The 19045-nt window shown below is 45.9% G+C and overlaps 1 protein-coding gene across 1 annotated transcript; it reads right to left on the bottom strand.

Moving 5' to 3' along the window:
• Positions 1–235: 235 nt before the first annotated feature.
• LOC108788125 (OX-2 membrane glycoprotein-like) lies at positions 236–10223 on the bottom strand. The gene is made up of 3 exons (XM_018557852.1): positions 9890–10223; positions 1043–1108; positions 236–252 (listed from the first exon to the last, which is right to left on the bottom strand). The coding sequence occupies exons 1-3, from the start codon at positions 10221–10223 to the stop codon at positions 236–238; spliced, it is 417 nt and encodes a 138-aa protein (XP_018413354.1).
• Positions 10224–19045: the final 8822 nt, after the last annotated feature.

Below are 19045 nucleotides of genomic sequence, written 5' to 3'. Positions count from 1 at the left end.
GAAAACACTTGCTGATCCTGCAAGGAAATGTCTTGGTCTCTTTCTGTGAGCTGCACTGGAAGCCTAACACAGTCTTATCTTCTTTCTGTAACCTATTAATCTCCCATGTAATGGAGATGAACAAAGGCAGACATGTTTGTCCAGCTTGGGTGACAATCATGGCTCCCGCCCATAGACACAGCGGAGCTGTGAGCGTAGCCATCCATGGACATGGAGGGTGCTAATCATAGAACCACTAGGTGAAAACAAATCCTGGAAAAAGAAAACAAATGCAGCCACTGATGTGTCGAAAGTGCGAACTTATCGAGTTGTGGGACAGCATGACTTCCGGTTTTCTCAGAACTACGATGTTTGCACACAAAACATGTTCTGCACGAGCGCCATCCACGGCATTGCCCTATACACATAGACCACAGCAATAAAGTAATAAAATGATGTAGGATGACAGTAATCAAGCACGTTCTTTATCTCAGGTGCCCCACTCAAGCGGCAGCCATATTGAGTGGGGCACCAGAGATAAAGAACGTGCTGGATTACGGTGATCCTACATCATTTTATTACTTTATTGTGCTGTGGTCTATGTGTATAGGGCAATGCCGTGGATGGCGCTCGCGCACAACATGCTTTGTGTGCAAACATCGTAGTTCTGAGGAAACCGGAAGTCATGCGGTCCCACAACTCGATAAGTTCGCACTTTCGACACATCACCACCATATCCAAGGACTGGTCAGCTGCAGTATATATTGTATTTGTTTGGTGTGGTGACCTTTTTGTGTCCCCAACTGGGAGATTTTGCATCACTTCTTCATGATAGGTGTCAGAGAGAACAGGAAGTGAGCAATATTCTCTCCATATCCTGGCTATTTAATTATCAGATGAGTGAGGGGAACCCCTTCCCCAATGGGTACACTGGATGGATAGTGTCTCTCTCTCTCTCTCTCTCTCTCTCTCTCTCTCTCCCTCTCTCCAACAAGAACAATGACAAAACTGCACACTGCGGACAATCAATTGATAAGGTGATATAGTCCATGTGACCACTTACTTGTATCATCTAGAAAATGAGAATCGGTCTGACGAACTTCCGGAGTTGGTTCTGATATGTTTCTTTCTAGACGTAAAAGAAACAACAACCTATAAGAACCACATCTACATTCTACTTCATTATTATTTCATTACAAAAAAACAACATGGGCTCAACCTTAAGCTGCCCATACACCTTACGAATATCGGCCGATTTTCGTATGCGATCGCGTTTTCGTCCGATATCCGTAAGGTTGATGGGCAGTGTACAACCGCAAATACTGTACAATCAATCGACTTTTGACTAACCAGCGGGTTAGAAAACTTCGGCCAATCATACGATTTTCGCAAGGTTGGTGGCGTTTCTGTATGTCAAAATTCATACGATTTCCAATAAAAAGAATTTACAAAAAAAAAAAATTCATACGATTTACACTGCACATGCGCAGACGAAAATACGTGCGGTGGATTACTGCAATTCGTCCAGGTGCTTTCTTCTAATTACCGCTGATCCAACCTTGCGATAATGGGGGGCCGCCGTACGAAAATCGTACGACAGTTCGATCATCGGACGAAAAGTTTCGTCCAATAAACGCAAGGTGTATGAGCACTTTTATCCAGAATTCTTGAAGTCAACAAGTGAGCTGGTTAAGCCGGCACACAGCACCGGTGATGAGGTCAGACACTTGACTTACAGTTGCCTCAACCTGGATTAAAACACTTCAAAGGTAACACAAGGGCTGACGCTCCGGTACATCACAGGGCCCCCCAGTAGGGTTGCCACCTGTCCGGGATTCACCCGGGCAGTCCGGGTTTTAAATGATGTGTTCGGGTTTCATGGCAGATGAGACCCGGACACATGATGTCAGGCAGACAGGGGCAACCAAAATTAAGATAGGGGCTTCCCCCCACACACACACCTGAAAATAGTCTTGACTGTGATATTTACTTATGAATAGGTGGCGCTATTTATATATGAATAAGCAGTGACTCATTCTCCCCAAAACATTTCTGTGCGCCGCTAGAGTATTCGGGTTTCGCTGATAGAAAAGGTGGCAACCCTACCCCCCAGTGACTTCTCTCTTTCTCTGTGGCACTTCTCTAGGGACACCAAGAACCCTCTTACACATCCGACTCTTCTACATTGTACACTTTACAGGCTGGGATGTAACCACAGATCATGGGGCCACATAGCAAAATTTTGATGGGGTCCCCCAGCAGCCTCCCTACTGTCATTAATATTAAAGTCGGGTAGCAGGAGAGCTGCCTGCATAGTCTCTCCCACCCCTGTATATCTGATGTCAGCTCTTCTTGATTAATAATGTCAGTGTCAGCAGCAACTTCTGCAATCCCTATTTGGGCCCCCTACAAACCACTGGCCCCTATAACAGCCACATGGGCCGCTATGTTACACCACTGTTTACAGGGATTTTTTTATTTTTTTTTAAAGCCCGTGGACGTGCATCAAAACTTCCCCCTGTGAACAAAAAAAGTGCAACCGTGAAATCACAGCACACAGAAACGTGCAGAAGGGTGCTTGGTCCTTCGAAAGAAGGGACCTAATTTCCCGACCCCCCGGGGCGCAAGGCTCCTGGCAGGGGTTGAGACTGTTGGCCCACCAACCTGAAGGCCGGTGGACCATTTCCTTCGGGGACCTGCCGAAACAGGTCCCTCACAGTACTAGGCAGGGGGGATCTCCCGAAGAGAGACCCCCCTCCTGGGTGGGAGGAGACAGAGAACCCCGTAGGAGGCACAGAATCTCCTCCCAGCGTCAGGAACCGGCCCCGAAGAAACCTGCACCTTCAGCATCTGTGGGTCAAATAGTAAAATAAAAAAGTGCCAATCGTGGATATAGTGCATAAATAAAGCTAAAGTGCCAGTGCACCACGCTGACAGGCCTTAGGGGCCGGAGTGCAAAAATATTGCCCCAGACTAGCCATAAGGCCTGTCCAAGAGGCGAAGTGCACAAAATTGCAATGTGGTGTGTGACCAAGTGCTGCAGTGAGTCATGTGGGGTCCCATACCCAAGTGTCTTTCTGAGCACCCCTGGGACGCCACCCCCAGGGGGCACAACACCACGGGCTTCTGCAGCCCCCGAACCCTCGGGCCAGACCCTGTGGTTCTCCACTCACATCAGGAGGTAGTGCCGTCGGGGGTCCTCCCACTGTCTAGGGTCTACCCGATCATCAGGGCCTGACGCAACTAGCAGTGGACCAAACCGTCCTCCAACACCCACCATTACGTCAGAGGGTACTAGGATGTTCTCCCATCGGGTGGCAACATCCTCTCCCCTCCAACAACTGATAAGAACAGATACTACACTTGATCTTAGCCAAAAAGCCGAGAAGCGATGGGAATTAGTATTGTCAACTGCAACCACTCCAGCAGTGCTGTAGTATCTTCACACGCACACAGATGTTCTATGTTTATTTTGCCACAACAACCTGCCTTATGGGGTCCCCCTTCAACCCCCAGGCTCCATAGCAGCCGTATGGGCTGCTATGGATATAGTTGCACAACTGTTGTAGTGCCTGTGTTCGTTTGTAGATGGATCCCTCTGTACTGTGGAGCCCCCTCGGATCCTAGGCCGGGGCTATATATGGAGCCTTGAATGTTGCCCAAATTAAAATGAAGCCACACCCTCCTGCCACTAAGCCCCACCCCTTGTCATGTGACTGTCAAATGCCACTGCTTCAGTCAACTGTTGAGGCTCTGCCATTGGGCCATTAAATGACAACGGGTGAGACTTATCACTGGAAGGAGAGATATAATCCTGATCTGGGAATAAGCACCTAAGTATGGCCTGGGGCTAGGATCTACAGGAAAACATGTTTAAAAAAATATATTTTTAGCTTTGGTGTAGTTAGGCAAGAATGATTTAGATTGTGATTTTTTAGAAGAATGATTTTTTTGTGTCCATGTCTGGCTGGGCTGAACGCGAGAAATCATTAAAATGTCTCATCAATGCAAACCTGCGTGGATAGAGGATATCCCACTGCTGGCTATTGTATTTAGTAACCGCTGCTCCCATGCCTGGCAGTGACTACATCTGTCTAGATACAGACACTGTCCAGCTGATCATTTTCTACCTGGTTTAAAAAAAAAAAAAAGGGCTTTTGTGGAAGCAGGTGGTGTCGGCAGGGCCACCCACAGCTCCAATGTAGACCGATTCACATACACCTACAGATTTGTATCATTCAGCCTGGGTGCTAAATGGAAAGAAAATGATTCCTGTTTATCATGGATGGTGCAATCTCCCGCTGCAGCTCCTGTATTTTGTCACTCGGTCCTGCTGGCTGTCAAAATACCTGAACAGAGCCAGCATCTGACTGGATGAAGACTCTGTTTGGCCTATAATTTTCCACTAAGCACTTCCGGGCCGCAATACGTCTATAGACGGCGGCCCGCAGAAGTGGTTAAAACAAGAACAAGGCGGCTGCAGCAACCGTGTTCTTAGCGTCATTTTTAACAGCCGCCAATGGCTGTTAATGTTCACTGTACGCAGTCTCCGGCTCATAGAGCCAAGAGATGAAGCTGGGGAAACAGATCTCTGCTTCCTCACCTTCTTTGGGGTCCCTAAGTGACATTAGGGGTCTGAAAGACTCCTGATATCTCCATAAAGAGGATCTCTCACACCCTATCTGCTATTAGTACTACCACTAAACATTTTTTTAAGGCCTCCCGCCCCCCATGTGCACGCACATACACACGCAAACGCGCGTCGGTGCGCTTACGTGCCAAAACGACAATTGCGTTACACACGTTACATATCGCCGCGAACGTCGGAGTGAGAGCAATCATTCTATTGCCATTAATCACTGTTAGTACTAAACTGATGAGCGGTAAAAGCGTTTAAAGTGTTCTCTATGGGACATTTTGGGTATTGAAGTTTTTTGCAGCTTCACGGGCGAACACAATTTTAAGTGTTAAATTCAATGTTTGGTATCTATTTACCCGACGTGACCTCGTCTTTTATATTTTACCAAAAAAATGGGTATTATATTCTGTTTCTGAGCGCTGAATTTTAATTTAGTTTATTTTATCCTAAAATTACTGGTTTGATAAACATTTGCGCAAATACCGTGCGACATAAAAAATTACAACTAGCATTTTTTTATTCTACAGGGCCTCTGCTTTCAGAACATATATCATTGTTTGGGGGTCTGAAGCTGTTTTCTAGCCAGAAATTTATATTGTATCTTGTGTGTGCAAATAGTAAGAAAATGCTCCGGACAGCAAGTGGTTAAAGAATATCGGCAAGCAGGACCACCCACTGAGCAAATTTCAATCGGTTCATCAAGTATGGGCAACTTTAGCTTCTACCCCATCTGTAGTCATTGTGATACTAAAACAATTACAGTATATGAATTTGAAATTGCTTTTATTTTAACTCCTTCCTCTTTTTTTGGGGGAGGGGGGGGGAGGCGGGGGATTCCCTTTCAGGGATTTCCACGTATCAGTGAAACTGAAACTGAAATCGGAGAGCACAGCATACGCATCAGTGAAATTCCCAACTAAGCAACGCTTTCCACGAAACGCAGCTGAGATTCCCAAAGAGACTGTTAATCCCCTCATGGACTGTTGTCACCACTGTTATATTTCCCTTCCTTTTCCTGTAACAATTCTCCACCTAAATAAAGGCATTTACAAAACATCCCCTTGCAAAGGGGCTTTCCCTGCACTGCAAGGTCTGGGAGCACAAATGAAGCAGGTATACTCACCTGAACGTCTGTCCCACGTGCTGCTAGACCGGTCCCCACAGCCGCTTCTCTCCTGGGTTCCAGCGCTCCTAAGGACTGCTGATGTCATCACTTTTTATGCAGGTTCATTGACCTGCATAAGACGTGGTGGTCAGCACTCCCCTCTCTCCCCCCTGCCTCAGCTGTAGAATGATCTTCGACATCATCGTGTTTAATGCAAGCCAATGGACCTTCATAAGAAGTGATAATGCCATTGGCCCTTAGACCACCGGAGCCCGTAAAAGAAGGGGATCGAGTGAGTTTGTCTGCTTCATTCCATCCTCTAGAGAAAAATGAGCAATTAACCCTTACAGTGCAGGGTAGCCCCACTGCAAGGGTTAGTTTTGTAATTCTTTGAATTTCTCTTTAATTACTTTACTGGAGAGAGTGGTCACCAGGACGAAAAGGGAGGGTAAAGATCTCCAGAGTGGACACAGGCATCAATAAAACCAGGATTTTAGCACTCTATCCAAAGCTAAAAATAACTTGGCTCTTAGTAAACTTCAGCTTAAAATGGTCCACATGATCAGAGGTGTGTCCCTTGCCTAACAAGTCTGTGCTAAAAGGTGACCTTCTTTCACATCTTGGAAGGTTGGGAGGTATGGACACATGTTTTAATGCTTTGGTTCTCAACTGGTGAATCGTGACCCAAAAGTGGGTCGTGACCCCATGCTTTCCACTTTTCTAGGTGAGAGACTCTTCATAAGCAGCTATTCACAATATGCTGCCCGGCCCTGCGTGTCAGCTTGAGGTGGGGTGGGCTAGAAGTATGGCCACAAGGGAGCTCCATCCATACATCCATTGCTTACAGCTCCCACATGTGCCCTGCAGAGGTGCCTGGTCTGGACTGATGTCACATTCTGGCTCCCGGAACCTCTACAGGGCGTGCAAGGGAGCTGTACAAGCAATGCACACATGGCTGAGAATGTCGGTGGGTGTGTGAGAATGTCGGTGAGTGTGTGTGTGTGTGTGTCTGACAGTGTTTTTGAGGGTCCGTTCACACTAGTACAGTGCATGTAGCACTGTGCCACGCAATCGCACCTACTGCGCGTTTTGGTGTGGAAGGTGTGTTGGTTTGCCATTAATTTGAATGACTTCCCAAATGCACCTCCAACCAACAGTGCGATCGCCTGCACCCGAATGCCCGGTACTGCAATTCCATTTCAGTGCAACTTGGGTTGCAACCTAATGACCAAAGACAAATGTGGGCCCTGAGGTTACACAGATTGAAAACCACAGCTTTAATCGAATATTTGCTCCATTGGGGGGGGGGAGGGGGAATTGGCAAATTATATTCTGCCAATGAGTGATGTTTTACCTGACATAGTATGCTGTGGCTGAGTGACTTACTATGACCCCCAATGGTGTAAAATATTCATTTGTTCAGGGTTATCATATATTTGGTATGATGCAGCTGCTTAGCGAAAAGTATTCCCCTAAAATTCCATTGGTCATTCCTTACAATTGCATTGCCAAGTCCATTCTGCTTAGTGTCTGTTGCTCCCGCAGACAACAATGCACAAGTGACAACATCAAAACCATACTGATTGGAGATGACTTGCATTACAAGGCGGTCACAGGAAATCCCTGTGAATATGTATGATTGTTTATGAAATTTTACAATAAGTAATCAGGAAAATCCCAAAAAACTCTGCACTTGGGTTTAACCTTGCTTACATGTGAAATGGGAAACATAAACTTCCCCTTACGTTCTAAGAACAATTTGCAGTATGACAAACCAGAAACAAAATGTGAACCCCCCTCCCAATAGAAACCAAAAAAAAAAAACAAGGTATGACTAAATATCAGCTATATGTACAGGTGAAACTCGAATAATTTGAATATCGTGCAAAGTTCATTTATTTCACTAATGCAACTTAAAAGGTGAAACTAATATATGAGATAGACTCATTACATGCAAAGCAAGATAATTCAAGCCGTGATTTGTCATAATTGTGATGATTATGGCTTACAGCTCATGAAAACCCCAAGAACCCCAAATCCACAACCTCAAAAAGTAGATTATTACATGCAATCAATAAAACAAGGATTGTACATAGAACAATATCGGACCTCTGAAAAGTACAAGCATGCATATGTACTCAGTACTTGGTTTGGGCCCCTTTTGTAGCACTTACTGCAATTACTTTTGCACGATATTCTAATTATTCGAGTTTCACCTGTATTTCTCAATACATATGGGGGATATCACGCCAGGCCTAGAGCACCAGAGGGTTAAACCTGAACCCTGGACAAAGCCTGAACTGTTTTATGATCCAAGTCCAAGATATGGACTTATATTCAAATCTGCTTCAATGGCTGGAGATAGGGATGTTCAGATACCAAGTTCCGTACTCAGTACAAGTACAAGTACAGATACTTTTCCAGCTCCAGGACTAGACTAGAGAAAAATTCAAAAGTTAGAAGGCAGCTGTCATTTGTAAGGAGCACACGGAGCTCCTGGGATTTGTACATCTCTGTTTTAATGTATGATTTGTTTTTTTATAAATATATATAAGTAATGCACCGATACCATTTTTCCAAGTACAAGTACTGATACCTGTCCAGGTTCTCACAGATACAAGTACTGATACATTTTTGTTTATTGTCATGTGACAGTTTTTCTAAAATAATATCGACTAATGATTTCAGGACAGTGGTGGAGCGTGAGGGCCAGGTCCTAGCTGCAACCTCTGCCACCTTGATAGTTTTCATGAAAATGCCAAGTATTGGCAATGGTATCTGAACATCCCTAGTTGGACAAAGCGGGGTACAGGGGTGGATACATGGATGAACAAGTACCCTTTAAACCTTACTCGAGGTTGTGCACTTAAAGGGAATATACTTTATGGCCAAAAGTTTGTGGACACCTGACCATCACACCTATTTGAGCTTGTTTCAAATCCCATTTCAGAACTATGGACATTCATTTGAAGTTAGATCCTCTCTTCTCTTCTCTTCTCTGAAGGTTTTCCACAAGATTTTGGAGGGTGTCTGTAGGAATTTGTGTGTATTCAGCCAAAAGAGATCTGGTACTGATGTTGGATGAGAGAATCTGGCTCACATTTGGTGTTCAAATTCATTCCAAGCATGTTCAGGTCAGGGCTCTGTGTAGACCACTTAGATTCCTCCATATCAAACTGGTCAAACCATGTTGGATGAGAAGACCTGGCTCACAATCCGTGTTCCAATTAACCCCAAAGGCGTTAACTAGGATTGAGGTCAGGCCACCCAGGTTCTTCCACATCAAACTGGTCAAACCATGTTGGATGAGAAGACCTGGCTCACAATCCGTGTTCCAATTCAGCCCAAAAGAGTTCAGTAGGATTGAGGTCAGTGCTCTGTGCAGGCCACTCAGGTTCCTCCACACCAAACTGGCCAAACCATGTTGGATGAGAAGACCTGAAGAACCTGAAGACCTGAAGAACTAATTAAACAGTGTCTTTATGAAGCTGCCTTTGTGCACCGGGGAACAGTTGGGATAGAAAAGAAAAGGGATTTCCCCAAAATGTTGTCAGAAGTTTGGAAGCGCACAATCGCCTAAGATGTGTGTTGTATCCTGTATTATTAATATACAGGTGAAACTCGAATAATTAGAATATCGTGCAAAGTTCATTTATTTCACTAATGCAACTTAAAAGGTGAAACTAATATATGAGATAGACTCATTACATGCAAAGCGAGATAGTTCAAGCCGTGATTTGTCATAATTGTGATGATTATGGCTTACAGCTCATGAAAACCCCAAGAACCCCAAATCCACAACCTCAAAAAAGTAGATTATTACATGCAATCAATAAAACAAGGATTGTACATAGAACAATATCGGACCTCTGAAAAGTACAAGCATGCATATGTACTCAGTACTTGGTTTGGGCCCCTTTTGCAACACTTACTGCAATTACTTTTGCACGATATTCTAATTATTCGAGTTTCACCTGTAACCCTATACCAGAAACACCTCAACATAATCATTTGATTTTGGAATGGAATGTCCAACTAGCTCAATGATGGTGATGGTTCGGTGTCCACAAACATTTAGCTATATAGTTAAGATCATATTTGTTATAATATCATATAATGTTATAAAATGCAGATGGCACAGAGCTTTCACAAATTGCAGTTCTTACCATAGACGTCCAGGCAGATTGTTCCAGAATTTGCACCAATCGGATAAATATTAAAGATGCATTTAAAACACCCCTGATCTTCCAAGGTCACTGAGCTAATGGTAATGGCGGACACATTGAGTGTGTCTACTGTGTATTGTGCAGTCCGATTAGAGAAGGGTCCCAGTATCTTATTTCCAAACATTTTGCTGGAGGTAGCTATTGGCCCGGTGAAGTTGCCCGTCTCCTTCTGCCATGTGATTTGGAAGATGTTTGGTTGGCTGGCCTGCAGCCGGCACTGGAGGGTTACATTGCCACCGACTGTTGCTGCTTGCTTTTCCTCGCTGATTACCATGACTGAGCCTTTAGTAGCAAGACAAATAAAGCAAAAGTCAATGGAGTCATCATCATGTGGATGGATTACATGTTAGACAATCTACTCAAAGACATTCAAGTCAGGCATTGCGCACCAGAGAGCATGACTTTCCTTCCAAATGATGGACCTAAATCATCAATTGCAGGCACCTGCACCCGGCCATGCAGATGTGCAGCTTCGAGTGTGTGTGTGACCAGATGTAACCATGTCCTCCCATAGGAAAGAACGAGCTGCTACGAGCAATTACACACAGCACCTGTCCCTCCCGGGATTGGGTCATTTTACAGCTGTGCACGTTGTATGGACGTGCACACCCATTCGAATGAACCCTTAAAGTAGACCTCTTAATAGCTTTTAAAGCCTTCAAATATAAATCTCTAACATGTTACGATATCCAGCAACAGTGTATTTTTAAAAAAAATATATAGTTGTACTTTTTTATCATTAAAAGGCTGTTGTTCAGCTTAAGGGCCCATTCACAGCAGAATCGGGGCGAAAATGGAAGTCAGCGGAGGTCCGTTGACTTCCCTTGCGTTCCCTTTTTTTTGTCATGTTTTTTCTTTTTTGCCATTCTTTATTTTAATTGATATGTCCTGAATAGACAAACTTCTATGCATTCTTTTTTTTTTTACCTGCGTTCTGTTTTCCGTTTACATCCGCTTTTGACGCGTTGTGTTGTGCTGTGCTGAAGAAAGTAGAGCAGGTTCTACTTTTTTTTTCCCAGTGTGAATGGGGCCTTAAAGAAGAACTCCAGTTCAAAAAAAATTATCAACCTTTGCAGTGGGGCTACCTGCAAGGGTTAAGTGCTCGTTTAGGTCAAGGTGCTAAAAAAAAAAAAAGAAAAGTTATACTCACCAGTCCATCCGAGCCAGCTCCCTGCTTATGTGATCACTGAAGCGTGTCTCCTCCTCCTCACAGCACAGATGGACTGCTCCTCGGTGTCCTCACGTCTATACACATTCTATGCACAGTGTATAGAACTGGATGACACCAGGATCCTTAAGGTGGCCATACACTTTACAACCATCACAAGACCTTAGTCTTGCAATAGTTGTAAAGTAATTTAAAAAAACTTACGATCTGCCCATCTTGGACAGGCAGATCGTACTTGCAATCATCGCAAGCCCGCCCCCCTGATGGGTGGGCTTCCGATGACCGCAATGCTGAACGGGCAGCGTGCGTGTGCTCACACCGGCCCGTGCGGCATTGATCTTACGATCATGCTAAAAAGCAGCCGAAAATTGTACGATTCTCGGCTGGTTTTCTAGCATGCGCCTTAGACAAAAGACGTAGAGTACAGTAGAAACGGTCGCACGTCTTCATTCACACTGCACGATTCTCGTACGATCGCTGGATTTCCCGTGATTCTCGTACAAGAATCGTGCAGTGTATGGGCACCTTTAGACCGCTGAGAGGAGGGAGAGATGCCCGAGACAGACAGCGTGTAAGAACAAACCCGCTTGGATGGCCTAGTGAGTATAACTATTTTTTGTTTTCTGCACCTAGACAAAAATGTGCACTTAACCCTGGCAGTGTGAAGGTAGCCCCACTGCAAGGGTTAATAAAGTTTTTTTCCCCCTGGCGTTCTTCTTTAAACCCGCTCTGAGATTGTGCACATTTTGCACAGAGCTAAATTTTATTGAAGACAGACAATGAATTAATTCAACGTCAACCCCTCAACATCCCGCCGCCTCATTCACAACACCTTTAGATCAGGACCTGGCTCTGCATCTTCCATACAAAGAACACAAAAATCAAAAGCAAATCCATTTCTCAAATCCAATGATGATAAAGTAAGCCTGAGCAAAATAAGGCACTGATCATTGCCTGACCCCCTAAAACATTCTAGTCGCCTCCGTTGTCTCTGTCTTCAGTACTTTACGTAGTCACTGACCTGGAACAAGCAGGTGCATCAGGGAAAAAAATCAGATGTCACTGACAACTTCAAGTAGCAAGAAAGTCAGTGACAACTGGGCGTCCAGCAATTGCAGGAGGTATAAGCAATGGCAGGCTGCTTCCTTGACTATGACAGGTTCCCTTTAAGGGTCAGTGGGCAACTGCCTGACTGTTGCTGCATTGACAGTGAACAGCACTGAACTGGTAATATAAAGACGGTACAGTTTGTGTATATAGTACAATACTCACCATGTGCTGGAGAGCAAAGAGAGAGAAGGAGGAAGATGTGTCTGATCATTGTCACAGCCGGGTGCTGTAGGAGGAACTGCATACTCTATTTATACGCTGTATTCTGGAAAATCCCCAGATTGCTGTTGTGACAACATGCTCATCAGTTATGAGTTAGGCTGGGCTCACACCATCATTCTACACTGACCACCAATGTAAGGGGGGTTCTACGCTGACCACCAATGTAAGGGGGGTCCTAAACTGACCATCAATATAAGGGGGGTTCTACGCTGACCACCAATGTAAGGGGGGTCCTAAACTGACCATCAATATAAGGGGGGTTCTACGCTGACCACCAATGTAAGGGGGGTCCTAAACTGACCATCAATATAAGGGGGGTTCTATGCTGACCACCAATGTAATGGGGGATTCTACGCTGACCACCAATATAAGGGGGGATTCTACACTGACCACTGAACTTCCTCTTTAAGCCATGCCTCTGCACTTTCTGTTTGCCAGATTATTGTGCTCCTGCCAATATCTTGCTTCCTGCTCCTTCTGTGATACAATCCGCTCATACTGCTACCTGTGTACTGACCTTTGGCTGCTGATTCACTTACTACTCTCATCATCTTCCGCTTCATACCTGATATCTTTGGCTACTGACCTCGGCTTGTTCGCTGACTACGCTTCTGCCTGCTCTCATACTACTACCGTCTGCTTGTGTACCAAACCCGGCCTGTTATTCCACAAATTTGCCTGCTGTTTCAGCTACTGGACTCTGAGCCTGATCCCAGATCGTGACAGGGGGATTCTACACTGACCACCAATGTAAAGGGCAGTTCTACGCTGACCACCAATGTAAGGGGGTATTCTACGCTGACCACTAATGTAAAGGGCAGTTCTACGCTGACCACCAATGTAAGGGGGTATTCTACGCTGACCACTAATGTAAAGGGCAGTTCTACGCCGACCACCAATGTAAGGGGGGATTTTACACTGACCACCAATGTAAGGGGGGATTTTACACTGACCACCAATGTAAGGGGGGATTTTACACTGACCACCAATGTAAGGGGGGATTTTACACTGACCACCAATGTAAGGATGGATTCTACACCGACCACTAATGTAATGAGGGATTCTACACCGACCACCAATGTAATGGGGGATTCTACACTGACCAATGTAAAGGGGGGACCAATGTAAAGGGGGGATTCTACACCGACCACTAATGTAAGGGGGGATTCTACACCGACCACTAATGTAATGAGGGATTCTTTTTTCCATGTAATGTCAGAAGAAATATAAAGAACAATATGTGAACCATTAAAATAAGTAAACTCAGCATTCAATGTTGTCATTGCAGGTAGGGTTGCCACCTGTCCAGGATTCACCCGGACAGTCCGGGTTTTGAACGCTGTGTCCGAGTTTCATGGCAGCAGAAACCCAGACACAAGATGTCAGACAGACAGGGGCAACCCAGCGCGCGCAAGCTTCTGACAGCGTGGGAGATGGGAGGCTGCAATTGGCGGTCGATCAGGTGAGTATTTAAAAAAAAAAAAGTTTTATTTTATGTTCCCGGGGATATTTAAAAATATCCCCGGATTTTTTTTTTTAAATGTGTCGCCTTACCTTGCTTGTCAGTGGGGGCTCCCTGGTTGGGTCTGCTGTGGCCGCAGCTGCAGTGGCTCCCTCCCTCCACTGCCTCTATGCCACATGCACCTGGCCGGCCAGCCCGCTTCAGATGCGGCTCTGTACACGACGGCCGCTCGCTCCTCTAGGCTGACCTCTGGAGGCCCCCGCGGGCTGCCCTCTACAGTGCCTGATCCAGCCAGCACGGATCGCATACCGATGCGATCCGCGCTGGCTGGATCTAATCAGGCACTGTAGAGGGCAGCCCGCGGGGGCCTCCAGAGGTCAGCCTAGAGGAGCGATCGGCCGCCGTGAGCCACTGCAGCGGCGGCCGTGAAATCCTTTTAGCGGGGCCAGTGACAGGCCCCCTGACGGCCGCGGGCAGCGGCCATTTTTAAAGGCAGCACAGAGGCCCGGGGGGCAATTGCCACCCTGCCCCACGGCCCAGTCCGCCCCTGGAAGTGGGGGTCAGCACAATAGTGGACTAGTACAAGTGATCTGGGTGGTTATACAGCTCCCCTGTCCTCCTCTTGCCTGGCATCTGAGCACCTGTCCACCCGGGTAATACCCTCTGCCATCCCCATGTCTGGGTGCGACAGACATAGCACTAACAGGAGACACACAGCCCTGCGAACACTCTCCTCTGTTCCTGTGTGTTTGTGGAGAAACACACAGCTTACTAGCACATACAAGGGTGGCTCCATAGGATCCTGCAAGGGAAAGGAGTCAACCTAAAACAGGATATCAGGACCAGTGCTCAGGGGACCAGCTGATTCTGCAGGAAACTAAAACTTTTAAACATCAAGCAGCAGCATCCATTGTAAGTGACTTCATCAGCACATTAAATATTGTATCTTAAAAACATTTTGACTTAAATATCACTTTAACCACTTCCCGGCCGCCGATCGTTGAAAGACGTTGAAAGACGGCTGGACGGGAGTCTCCTGGATGCGGGTGGGCGTCTTTAGACGTCCTTCGTGCCCGTGCCCGCTCGCGCCCCCTGGCGCGCATGAGCGGGAGCCCGCTAGGATTTTAAACGGCCAGCGATGGCCGTTTACATACAAGCGGTCCGACATCTGTAAAGACTCCCGATCGCTTGTATGATGCAAGTGAGGGTGCGCCCCCTTTCCTCTTGTCGCCGTTGCTGTCCCCGCCGCCGTCGTCCCCGCGATCACGGTGTCCATCCGTCCCGGGCGATGTGGCTCTGTTCACTGAGAACATAGGGAGATCAGTAAAGAAGTAGTACAAATTGTCACCAACACACCACAAATATGTACAGCAAAAAGTCCTTTAATGACAGATTGCCATTCAGTACAAGCGCTTTCGGTGTCTCAGAAGTACCCCTTCATCAGGCTCAGAATCAGTCCGTGATCTCCCTCCGCTCTCCTCCTGGTCTCTGAATGCAGGAAGTGATTTATATTACATCACTTCCGCATTCCTCTGTCACTCTCCGGTACAGATCTGTGCTTCATCAGCTTCTCTGGGGATCCCTAGGTGACATTAAGGGTCTTAGAGACTCCTGATGTCTCCATAAAGGGGACCTGTCACTGTAATTTGTTATCACATAGGAGCACCATATGTGATAACAATAAAGTTAGGTGTAAAAAAAAAAAAATGCTCACAAAATAAATACAAATGTACACACACAAAACAAAAAAAAAAACACACAAAATGTTGTAAAAGTTCCCCACCCCCACATAGATGCGCAAAAATGCGTTACATGCACCTACACGCAAAAACAGCGATTTCTCCAATTATGCTGCACGTGTTACATATCGCTGCGAGCAATAATTTTAGGGCCATCAATCACTGATAACACTAAACTGATGAGCGTTAAAATCTTTTAAAGTGTCGCCTATAGCAAATTTTGGCTTTGGTGGTTTTTTGCGATTTCGTGGGCGCGCGCAATTTTAAGGCTTGACATGTTTGGTGTCTATTTACCCAATGTGACCGCGTCTTTTATATTTTAGCAAAAATAACATTTTTAAAGAAAATATTCGGTACCTTTTTTTGTTATATTAAATAAAAAAAAACCTCAGTGGTGATTAAATACCACCAAAATAAAGCTCTATCTGTCCCCAAAAAAATGTATAACATTTATTTCAGTACAGCGCTGCATGACGGAATAAATGTCAAAGTACCGCAGTGCTGAATACTGAAAAATGGCTGCGACAGGAAGGGGGTGTAAACACCCCGGTGAGCAAGTGGTTAATTTATTTCACTTAGTGTTCTTGACCAGGTGTTAATGACCTTAAAGCCAAGTCCAGGATAGGTGAAACTCAATTTCATAAATCTTTGGTGCCATTTAAAGCCCATTGCTCCCTGAAAAACCACCTTAAAAGACAACTAAAGGCTCCTGTATGAAGGTCTTAACAAGTCCCAAATTCAATTACTATGTGATGAAAAAGCCTCATAAAGCTTTACCTTGCCTGGCTGAGCCAAAGCCTCTGTAGCGCTGACCTCCAGAGGCATAGCATGGACCCCCAGCACCTGTCCACCTGGGTGCCATGTCTGTCGCTCACAGACCCGGGGATGGCGGAGGGTATTACCCGGGTGGACAGGTGCTCAGATGGCAAAGGCAAGAGGAGGGCAAATAGGGCTGACATTTCATTCTCAGGGGCAGATCCTAGGCCAGTAAAGGGATGTGTGGTCAAAGAAAGTTGGGCGCCGGTCACTTTAAGTACCTTTTCCCAATGCTTTATTGTAAATCATCAACTGAGAGGGAGGGTATAGGGCTTAGGACATCCAAACATCCATGGCAATTCCCTTTCAGTATTCCATTCAGTATTAGGGCAGCAGCTGAACAGGGCTAGGTATGAGATATACAATGGGAGAGACACCAGACTTGCTCTTGAGGTCCATTACAGTACCGAGCACCTCCAGTAGCCATCCAGCTTCTCTGGTTCTCTTCCTTGATCAGTCACTGACCCCTCCAGGGCCCACATGTAAGGCCTCCTCCAGGCTTAAGGCAACATTTCCCGCACATTCGAGCATAACACCCCCAGCTTAAGCCCGGGGGCGGACTAGACTGAGCACATAGACGGCCCAGCCAGGACCGGACCACGGCCCGAGTCCCGACAACATATCAATTCCCCTGAGTATATATGCACTCCCCCAACATGCACCACTGTCCATCAAACCCCCAGTGATTGGCTGGTGAGCCACAAACACTTATAATGTTCCCCCATTGGCTGTCCAACACTGCCACAGGGTCACACCCCACTCAGGCAGATACAATCAATGTCAGAGCACCTGGGATTAACCAGATAAATACGAACTATAATTCAGCCAGACTGACTACAGCTTTGGCAACCACTAAATTTCTAGTAGCCACTCCACATAAGGTGGTAGGGGCTACATCTCCTTAATTTGTGTCTCACACGCTCCCCCTCCCAGGCACTGCAGATCACAGTGGGAGGGTTTTAGCAACAGAGGCAGTGGTGTGGCGTATCCAGGGAATGGCACATATGTCACATGCCCTGCATGCCAGTTGAAGAAGGGGCACCACTCCGTGGGTCAAAAAAAGTCAACAAAAGTTCGCCAACCCATGGAGACAGCTGACTTTTTTTTCACTCAGGCAGGCATCCCACCTGGCTCCTGGCAACCAGTGATGTCACTGGTTGCCAGGATCTGTGTGGGATGCTATAGGTGCATTTTGTAGCTGATATGCCTCTGGGCTCCAGAGGCATGAAGAGGCAGAGAAGTAATGCATTAGTGGTCACGTGTGCTATTAGCAGACACTGTCCCTTTGCCCTGAATGGGTAGTATCCTTTTTAATGATGAACCACAAATCAGAGTGACTCTTAATGCCAACCTGCGCTCCCAACCGAGTAATTTCACATGTCTTGGCTTTGTACCTGCCTGTCCCTGTCATCCTCATACGTGGTTTCACACGCTGTGGCCACCGGGTGTCACCTGCTGGGACATCATCGCTCACGTGCATTACATCATCGCGCATGCACGTGACGTCATCATGAACGCGCGTAATGCCGTCACGTGCACTTAACTGCCATCGGCCATCTTCACCCAGTGAGAAAAGTTATGCTGCCGGGTCCCCTCCTCTCTCTTGTGCAGCTGTCGGGCTCTCGGTCCATGATCGTGTGCCCGACTTTTTAGAGAGGGTGACACCAAAATGACTGCCAATCATTTTGGTGTCCCCTCCCTCTGATGGTGTCACCCGGTGCGGGGTACAACCCACTTGTGATGCCTCTCACCCCTGGTGCACTCCACTGCACTCTGGACCTTTTGCTCCCCCCTTTAAATCAGCCTCACTCACAAAATATTCATTCAATATAGGCGAACTACAGCAACAAAGACAGAGCATGAGGTCAAAGCTGCTTCTGATACTGTACCCACCTCCAAAAAAGTAGTATTCCCCTTGAAGTTTGTTTTGCATTGCTGTAAATATTTACTTGGAGTATTCCCCCTCCACAGAAGGAGTATTTGTAAGTGGTTTTGAGGACTTTTTCTAACAATAACACTAGATGATAGCATTGTAAATCAATTTGCACATTGTCATCTTTTGTTTACAATTGTAGAACCCGTCCCTTGGGAATCCCGGAGTGTTTTTGATGCTTCAGTCTTATCATGCTGACGTCTAACCAATTGTAATAACTATGAAAGCACAGACAATAATAAAGTCTCGCCCATAAGTAATAAACAGCTATTATCCTTTTGCTGCCAGGCTCTCTGTGGCCAGACCATTTTTTTGCTATTTCTCACTTTTTTTTTAAATCAAGTTTCATACTTTTTTACTTGCAGCTTTTAATGTTTTTTTAACTACCCCTCCCCCCCCCCTCCCCCCCCATACATTTTATAAAGGCGCAGGACCCGTGCAATTAAATTATGGTGCTGATGGCCACAGATTTTGCATGTCCTGCAATTGTTTTTCAAAACAATATATTGTGTAAAAATACACTAAAATCATTATTAGCACACACACACTTACACCATTCCTACTAAATCTAAAAGCAAAAACTAGGGACGCACCAAAATTTTGGCCTCCAAAACATTTCAGCCGAAAGTGATACTATGGGCAAAAT

The sequence above is a fragment of the Nanorana parkeri genome, unplaced genomic scaffold, assembly GCF_000935625.1.
Source record: "Nanorana parkeri isolate BGI_ZX_2015 unplaced genomic scaffold, ASM93562v1 scaffold306, whole genome shotgun sequence".
Lineage (NCBI taxonomy): Eukaryota > Metazoa > Chordata > Amphibia > Anura > Dicroglossidae > Nanorana > Nanorana parkeri.
The sequence above is the reverse complement of the archived record's forward strand: the minus strand, read 5'-3'. Positions and strand labels throughout refer to the sequence as shown.